At 42.5% G+C, this 9,576-nt stretch overlaps 1 protein-coding gene across 1 annotated transcript; it reads right to left on the minus strand.

The window, feature by feature from the left end:
• Positions 1-913: 913 nt before the first annotated feature.
• Positions 914-7,690, minus strand: SKIC8 (SKI8 subunit of superkiller complex; the record flags this gene model as incomplete). The annotated part of the gene is made up of 9 exons (XM_088520945.1): positions 914-1,022; positions 1,877-1,955; positions 2,606-2,698; positions 3,268-3,361; positions 4,164-4,257; positions 4,608-4,756; positions 5,632-5,804; positions 6,717-6,822; positions 7,612-7,690. Coding segments are annotated over 9 exons (957 nt in total), but the record flags the coding sequence as incomplete, so codon positions are not given.
• Positions 7,691-9,576: the final 1,886 nt, after the last annotated feature.

Raw genomic sequence — 9,576 nt, forward strand, 5'->3', positions numbered from 1 at the left:
CTTTAAAGAAGGGAGTTTGGGCTCCTCCCTTATTTACTTAACTGTAGTTGTTTACTGCCCCTTGTTTACTTAACTGTTGTAGTCTTCTACTTGACCTGATCAGGAAAGGTTCTTTTTTTTTTTTTAACACTTCTGTTCCTTATAAGTATAATTACATCTGTAATGCACCATTTCATTATTCTTAGATCACATCCATCCTAAAGTTAACCTTTCTGAAATTCAGTCTATTTATTCTTCTGCCAGGGACTATTTTGTTCCTGTTGAAGGTTGGAGAGTCAGGTCTTAATTGTAGTAATAAAACATGATGGCCTCCCCCTTCCTCACTGTTTTATTAGCATACTGTACTCTTGTAAAATGATAATGCTGTTTTTTCCCCTTTGGTCTTCCCTGTTGTGTTAGAATAGCTTCCCCTTGCCCTTCCTTGCTGAAGCTGGATAGTCACCCTCAAAATCCCCTGTAACGGATGACTAATGTGCCTTCTGCTAACATAAAATTACCGGAACAGGTGTTCAACTTAAATAACCCCTCCCTGCCATGAGGATGAACAAGGACTATCCCTTCCCCTTCCTACAGCTGCCCCCAGTCACTTCGTCTAAAATGAGCTTCTGTTAGATGTGCTCAATCCTTTCCAGTTCCAGTCTATTTATATAAAGTCAGGGGAGAAATAGCACTGGTAGACTTAACTGAGCAGTTAATTCATCCCTGAGTACATATTTAGAGAAACACATTTTTTCCAAGCTTTAGACACAAGTTACTTGCTTCCATAATTATTTTTATTTAGGGAAAAAAAGCCTTCTCCCATGCTAAACATAACCAAGATTACCTATAAACATATCTGATTTCAATTCAGATCAGCATTACTAAAATGCTTATATTAAAAAATAACATTTATAAACAATAGCATAAGAACTGACCAAAAGGCATGAGGTTGTTTAAAGTGGACAGTCATAAATATGGATTTCTTGGTCATCTCCAACAGATACAATTTTGGAACCACTTCCATTATATTTCACTCCCCAAACCTGCAAATAGGATAGGCAAAAGGTTATTGAGGAGAAAAACTGAGAAGAAAAATGACTTGATTTGCTATATCACAAACACATAACTCATTTATCAACAATAAGCAGCAGAAGAGGGAGTATCCCTTGAAACAGGACCCTGTAATCTGGAACCAAGTGTGACAGGGCAATTTCAAGAGCAGCTGAGGTGGATGAACCACAGTAAAGCAGTGCCACCTAGTTGCCAGTCACATTTGGGCATTCCACGTCTCTGGACAGTAGCTTTGTCTGGTGCTTTCTTAGACTGCATCTGCAATGAATCTGCCCAGGATTCCAATCTAGGAATCTCCTCCAGGATTACCTACCATTTTCACTTCCCCACCTTATCTTCATTTCTGAAATTAGTGCTTCCTAATGCTTTAGGAAAGTAAATGAAATAGTTTCCATGCAGACTGAAGAATGACTGTGGTCATCCTTGGGCTAATTATGTTTTGCACTGATATGTAGATAGCTTTGATGAAGAAATTCAGTCCTGTGACTTAAACATATGACAGTTAAATTAATCCTTAAATAACCCCATCACCAGGACAAGACCAAGAGGAATAAAGGCTCTAAAATGAGATTATCCAACAGCCATATTTGTATGGGCATTTTGGGGGGCATCTCATGCACTATTTGGCACTAGTTCTTGCAAAGGCTGGCCTTACACTAAGGGTGACACACCTCTGTCTCCCACACATTCATGAGAATACAGGCAATGCCCAGAACACTGGAAATCCAGTTCTGCTTCATACTTGAGTATCAAAATGTGGAACAGGATTTATTAAAAACCTATAATCTGCAACAGCAGACAGAACAATTTTAAGTTGATGATATACCTGATCTTGATGGTCAAAGAAAGTGTGAACACAGGTTCTTGTTCCAGCATCCCAAACTTTTACACTTTTATCAGATGAACTGAAAACACAAAAGAAAACAATAACAAAATTATTGCTCAATATCTAAATTAATAATTAACTACAATTCAGAGGTTAAAGATCCCATACAGGATACAGGGGACCCCCTTTTACCCCTCAAATATAAGATTAAAGCAGTACATGACTGCATCTTCAACGAGGTTCCAGTTACACTTAAAATATATTTACTGTTTCAGTATCTGCAACGTGAAAATAAATGAGGACTTCAGTTTTAGCCAGAAAATTCTCTGATGCGAGTTCTCCCGTTACTTAGTGTAGGTTCCCCAACTGCCTATACTATTTTAGGAGTTAACACTAAAGTTTTTCTAGACTGACATACACAACTAGATCAGGTAGTATTTGTTAAATTAATAGCACTTTTTCAAATAGAAAAATCCAGATCAGGATCTCTTAGGTTAAAACGTCTTCCACTTGCAGGAGCTTCAGTGGGAGGTGATTTAAGACTAGAACACTATTCACTACAATTGTATCACATTACAGGTTGGCTTCTGTCCTTTACCATAGTGTAATAATATATGCTAATCTGTTACAGATTCCTTCTCAATTTGCACATATGGACCTTTCTGTCTCCCATTATGAATATATATATAGTTTTTTAAGTATACATGAACAAGTGAAAATGCTCAGTACCTGGAAACGAAGTGAGTATCGTCAGGACAAAATGCTACATTTAATACCCAGGATCCGTGACCGCTTAATGTGCCAGCCAAGTTTGCATGTTGTCTGTGGAGAAAACAAAAAAAGAAAGCAGAGTTTTAACATTAACATCAGGTTGGTGAATTCCAGAGAAAAAAAGTCACAGAAACTAATTGTAGATAATGCAGTCCGGAATGGTTGGCAGGTCACAGAAGGTCCCTTCTGGACATTTACTCATCCAAGCTGACTGGCATTTTTATACTAGATTCTATCTTTCCCCTTCAAAGAGTTAACATAGGAAAATGTGACTTTCATGAAGGAGAGACAGTAATGCAGGTTTAAGGGAACTGAGATACTGAAGCAGTGCTTCCCCCTACCCTGATCCTCCCAAGTTTTCGCACAGCACAAGAGAACAAGTTGAAAACAACATTTCTTGAGTACGTAACAGAAGCTTAAGATGCTAAGCACAAACACTCACGGCAGGTACACAAAACGTTTAGCCTGTTTCCTATAGAAAAATATATAGGATTCTGTATTTTATCAAATTGATATGTAGAACTACAAAAAAGCTTAAGGGAATTGGAAAGCAGTCTTGATACAATAGCAGCTTCTCAGAATAGATAGTTTTCTTGCTAACACACCCTGTCACAACTTACACATCATAGATCTTGATATAGCCGTCATCTGAAGCAGTTACGAGTAACTGGGAATCTGGAGAAAATGTCAGTGACCGAATAGGCATCGCATGACCTGAAAGGCAAAGTTACACAGCTCAGAATGCAGCCATTTCTGCTAGTAATGACAGCGCTGGAGTTGCGTGAGGTTTGGGTTCCCTGTCGAAAGAAGAACTTAACTCTGCGTGCCTCTACAGGCTTCTCCGCACAGTGCAGGACAGAAGCTGACAGTGACCTCCAACTTCTGATATTAAGGCATGCTGACTGCAGCACAGGAGTGGAAATACATGGCAATTTTCTGGTATCATAGTGCTTTCTAATATGATCAACATCATATTTTCTAGTATGATTTCATAACAATTTCAATTGCAGGGGTCTTGTAATTACATTACAGTGCTAGAGAGAAATTACATAAACATTAAAAGCATGCTTATCTGTTAGAAAAATGCAAGTCTTTTAGGGCATAAAATGCTCAGTTCTTTTCTAGTAATAGAAACAAGTTACTATAAATCTAGGAACCACACAAAGCTGGATACCGTAATGAAAAGAAAAATGAGATACTGTAGCACAGACTTGGCTTAGCTTCATTCACTTGTACTACACTGGAATACAAGAACTGCAATTTAAGAATTGGCTCAGCTTTACTGGCTATATGTTTTAAGGTAGGCATTCATGATACAAGGCTGAGTTTACAGTTTGTTTCTAATATTTTAAGTATGAGACCATGCTAAGTAAGTAACTGAATATTGTCTAGTGGACAGAAACATCAACTCATTTACGTCATGCCTATTGCATCTCATTCTGACTTACATTATACACTTTATTTTTGTTCAGGAATTAAGTCAGAACTTGAGTATTGCAAATATGCAAACCATTACCTTCTAGCGTGTGCAGAAGTTTTCCAGTTGCAATATCAAAAATATTGATAATGCCATCTATTGCTCCGCTGGCTAAGTATTTTCCATCTGGACTCTGTAATAAAACACAGAAATTAAATTCAGACAGCTGCTAAATGTGTATCATTTATGCTAGGTACCACCCCCCATATACACACACTTTCTTGGCACCTCATCACAAATATGATCTATTTAAGATACTTGGGCTCTAAAAATCCTGCAGACTTCAGCTTGCATAGTCACAACGTGTTGACTAAGTAAGATCAAAGTATATTTTCCATATATTCACTGGGGAATGTCAAGCAGTTTGAATTTGCAACTGTCAAAGTATGTAGAGATAGAGTAACGGATGGGAAGAAAAAAAAAATGATTTACAACATATTACAACAACAGCAACTGTAAGAGATAATCAGATGCACTTCTTACATATGCAATGCTAAGGATGAACTTTCCTCTAGTGTCCAGAGAGTATTCTTTTTTTCCAGTTTCAACGCCAAAAATATTTACTTTTCCCACATGACTTCCTGTGGCAAGGTACTGGGAATCAGGTGAAAAAGCCAGAGACCAAGCATCAACTGTATTAAAAAGAAAAACTCGGTTAGTTGATTTTTTTTTCTATTTCTCAGCCAATAACAGCAGCTTTGTATGCACCTGGTTAGCCATTTAAGGCAGCACTAACAGCCTGCAAAGCAGAACGTGCTTGGTGCAGGAGGAACATGCAGATACAGGGTTGCAACATGGATCAGCATTACTGTAGATAAAAGCTTTTGTAATTAAATTGCAAGGAATGTAATGGATTTATCTAGCACTATGTATTTTACAAATCTTTCTATATGCTTCATATTTATCCAGAAGCCTGCAAAATTAATCTTAGAATTGCAGATTGCCACTGAGCCAGTGAAGTCTTTTGAGTAAGATTTTAGACCCTGAATTCCAGGTTGGAGGACGCAATGTTGATCTAGATTTCAGCTTTATCTTATTTTGAGGTAGTCTAGCACGACTACCTCATGCTAGAATGTAACCTCATAAAGGAGCATCACATAAATTGCTTGTACATGCACATACAGTGCAGATGCAGTAGGAAAGAACTGGCAATTTCTCTGTAAATCTATCCAAATCTGTGTTTGAGTCATTTTTTAAAATATCACTATATCGATACATCTGTAATAGCAGGCTGGTTCCAATTCTGCTTTATGCATCTAGGAAAATGTAAATCCATAAGTAAGTGTATCTAAGAACATGCAAATAATGCTGACAAATAGATGTAAAAGGGGCTGATAACACTTTAATGGATAAAATCACCAACATTAAAATTGCAAACTCAAGATAAAGAATTCTATATTAAAAAAGCCCTAGTCACCTCATACACTTCCCCTCAATAGTAAATACAGCACACTACACAGTTAGGGGGCACTTCTTACACAGAGACAGCTTAACACTGGTATCTTACCAGGTCCAGCATCTATGGACTTGATCTGTTTGCCGGTTTCTAAATCCCAAAGGCGAATGTGGGCATCGAGGGAGCTGGATGCTGCAATGGAACCCGTATGGCTGATATCCACGGATACCACTCCCAGCTGATGGCCCTCTAAAGTCCACTGGAGATCCAGTTTTTCATCATTCCTTTTGATGAAGGGAAACAAAAGCCTAGTTAGGAATAGCTGAGGGTATTGAACCTCCCTCCAAGCTCAGACATAGCAAACACAATAACCTGCAATTCTCCATTTCGCTCAGCAAAAGCTGAATCTAATAGCCATGGAAAGCCAAGGCAGCTATCCACAAATTGTTTCATTTTCTCAAGTACACAGACAACAAGTTAATTGTTTACCATATTTCCACAAAGGACATGCTTCATTTTAAGTTTGCAGATAGTCCCACTGAAATCTCCATTACACAGCAGTAATGGCGACTTCCATAACAGATTTAATTTGCCAGCATGGCATGAAATACATTAACATTTATATAATATCGCAACAGAGCTACTCATGTATTTAAAGTGAAGTACATGGTTAACGTTGCTTCCATAAAGACAGAGAACAATTTATTTACAATGGCACACCTCCATGTTACTTGCATGAGGATCTTTAGGAACACCTTCATCCTTTTCAAGGATGACGATTTCAAAAGGACGATCTTTTCGAAGGAAAAAATGTCACATTTTCCCACTTTACACTACTCCTCCTGTTCCTTTTACAGTACACACAGCCTCAACGTCAGTCTTTCAAGAAATTGCATTTCCAATCCTTTGACTAAGAAACACATGCAGTTCTACTGTTCTCTAGCAAAAGACATGTAAGGCTTCATGTATCTTTTCAAAAGGGGCTGTTCTTCCTAAAAATTAAAGCACATAGTGCAGCACTCCAAGGGAAAGCCCACACCAGCAAAAGCAAGTCTGCTCAACAGAAGGGCTGGGTGTGCGTCACCAATGCGTAACTGCTGCCGTCCTTGGGTGCTAGGGAAATTCAATACTGCTACACTTGCAGCGCTCTTCCCAAGGGTTAAAGCTGGTTTATCTGTCCAGCACTGAACACTTACCACTTCCAGACTTTCACCAGATCATCCAAGGAACCAGAGATCACTGTTTCGGAACCATCTTTTTTATTCTTTCCCCAGGCAACTGACCAGATGGCGTCATCGTGAGCTAAAGGAGTGTGAGCACTGAAATTACAACTTGACAGCAGACAAGCACCAGTTTGCACTTCCTGCTACAGGCAGAGGACCTACGTAGTAGCTGAGGCAGAAAGAGCAATGTTATCTTGACAGAGCTATAAACCTAAAACAAAGACATAGAGGGGCTGTGACTAGAATTCACATTCTGCAAATGGAAACCTCCAAATGAACACAGAAATGCCACAGAAACACCCTTCCAATGCAGACTTTTTTTTTTTTTAAATCAGCCTTATGCAAATATGTATAATGTAATTTAACCAACAAGGTAATAAACAACTATCATCCTTCCCTACTGTCTAGTTTACAACTAAGCTGTCTATCTGACCTTTGCCTATGGCAGGTCCGAGCTCATCTCTGTTCTGTAATCTTAAGCATTTTCTAATCATGTTATTTTCTCATACCCTAAATAAAGCCAACTTAAACACAGCCTAAGCTGCAGTTATTACCCACACTGAGTAATCTCTTATTCATACCTTATTCCCGCATAAGGACACAGGAAGCAGAACTTGACTTTTCCGAGGAAATTAAAAACAATGTAGGTGCACGCGAGAAGCCGAACTCCGCACAGGTCCCCCCGCCCTTGGGGCCCACCCGGGTCCCGGCCGCCTCGTCACCTGCTCCGCTCGTTCACAACACGCGAGTCGCGACCCGCCCCGGGGCTGTTCCGCTAACGGAAACGGGCCCGGGAGGCCGCAGCCGCCCCCGCCGCTCGCAGCCGCCTCCCGCGGGAGCCCGGGGATGGCGGCGCGCGCCTCCTCACCTTGCTCTTGCTTGAAGAGGATGCTGTACTGCAAAGAGAGGACACGGCGAGTCAGCCCCGGCCCGCCGCGCCCGCCGCCGCGCCGCCGCCGCGCCGCTTACCTGCGTGCTCATGGCGGCGCGGGAGCAGCCGCCGCGGGAGCGCCCGCCGGAGAACGGGGCGGGCTCGGAAGGGAGGCCCGAGACGGCGGCGACAGCGACGACAGTCCCGGCCCGCCCGCGCCGGCCTCAGCGCCTTCCTCCTCGCCACCGTCGCACTGCGATGACGTCTCCAACCACAGAGAGCAGCGCCAGAGCGCCCCCTCCCCAGCCCGTCTTGCTGCCATAGAGAGCGCTCGGCGCAGCGCCCCCTATCGTCGCCGCGTGGCGGAGGAGGCTCCCGCGCCCTAGCGGCCCCTAGCGGCCCCTAACGGCCCCTAACGGCCCCTAACGGCGGCGGCGCGTGCCCGGTTCCCGCCGGCGGCCTCTCCGCCGCCAGCTCCTCAGGCCGAGGCGCCTCCCACCGCCCTCGCAGGCTGCTGCGGAGGCCGCAGGCCCGTGGCCAAGCCTGGCAGGTCCCATGTGGCTGCTCCAAACACACCAGGAGCTGGGCACTAACGACACCCGCTCAGCGGCCTCCGTCCACTCCTGCCTCTCCCGAACCTTCACCTCAGGCAGCAAGCGCCTCAGGACCAAGGCCTAGTTGCTGCAGCCACAGTTGTCCCAAAGTGGTTGGCAGCCTTTGGCTGCACATGGTGGCAATGCCCTGGGCGGAAGGAACTCAAGCTGCAGGAAAGACCAAGGACGTGGGGCAACCTTGCAGCCTGCCCTCACAGCTGTTGTTGGTTGAAAACCACTACCGGCTGCCTCTTGTTAAGGTGTGGATGCGACAGGGCTGCTGGGCAGGGAAGGATGGAGTCCTGAGGTTACCTTTTGCCCTGGACTTGGGGCCGCTTTCCCTGGAAGCAGCAGGGCCTGGAGTAGTGGTGGAAGCTGGAGTTACTGCCTGTACCTGAGGCAGTGTTGCAGTCTCCTCTGGCCCTCTGGAGGGAGAGGAAGGTTCCCTGCTAGTGTCCTCGTTAATAGAAAGGTATGCCTTGCTTTTCTAGGAAGCTTAATTTTTCCAAGTTGCATTCCCTGCCTCTGCTTGAGTTAGAACTGAGTCAGAATCCATAGTTCTCCATTTATTTAGACTAAGTTTTGAGATGGTTTTAAGGCATTCTGCTTTATATATTAATATATAGTAATATACTATAGTAATATAGTAGCATACTGAATTTCAAAAGCACTTATTTGCTGCCCAGTGATGATGGGTGAAGCGTGTTAGGAGAGTTAGAAATGATTGCATTTCTATTTCTTATTCCTGTGAATAATTATGCTTAAATCTCTTTTAAAAATATGCTTTCACCTTTTGTTCCAGTTGCCAGGATTGAGATTTGCTGTTGTGTACACAAAATTTTAATTTAATCTTGGGGAATCACAGGTGTTTCCAGTTCTTCCAGAGTTTTCACATCCCCTCCCACAGCTTCCCTCTGTGCTGGTGTTTGCCTTGCGCACAGGACACCTTAGTTTTTCCTGGGAAATAATTGTTATTGTTCTCCTGGACATGTAGGGTGAGATTGTGCATTATTTCCTACATCTTTTGTGACACAGATCTCTGTGTTAGAGTACAAGCTGATTAGATCCTGCTTTGGTCCCTCAAGGGAGATGCTCTGGAGCAAAGTGTGCTGTGTGTTTGATTTGTAGATAAACTGTCTCCTTGGAATGGTTACGGAGAGCAGGTTTCTGTGTGTGACTCCTTCTGGAACACTGCAGATTTTCTATCTGCACTTTCTATCCATTTTCTATCTATGTTTCGACTCCAGTCAGAATAATAGTCTATGATTGTACATTTGTTTCAATGTTGTTTTTTAAAATGCTGTTACAAGGGAAAAAACAATGTATTTAAAAATATCACAGTCACCCTGCTGCTGTGGTAGCATGTAGG

The sequence above is a fragment of the Tinamus guttatus genome, unplaced genomic scaffold (assembly GCF_059628265.1).
Source record: "Tinamus guttatus ecotype Peru unplaced genomic scaffold, ASM5962826v1 Tinamus_guttatus_pri_ptg000004l, whole genome shotgun sequence".
In the NCBI taxonomy this organism is placed as follows: domain Eukaryota; kingdom Metazoa; phylum Chordata; class Aves; order Tinamiformes; family Tinamidae; genus Tinamus; species Tinamus guttatus.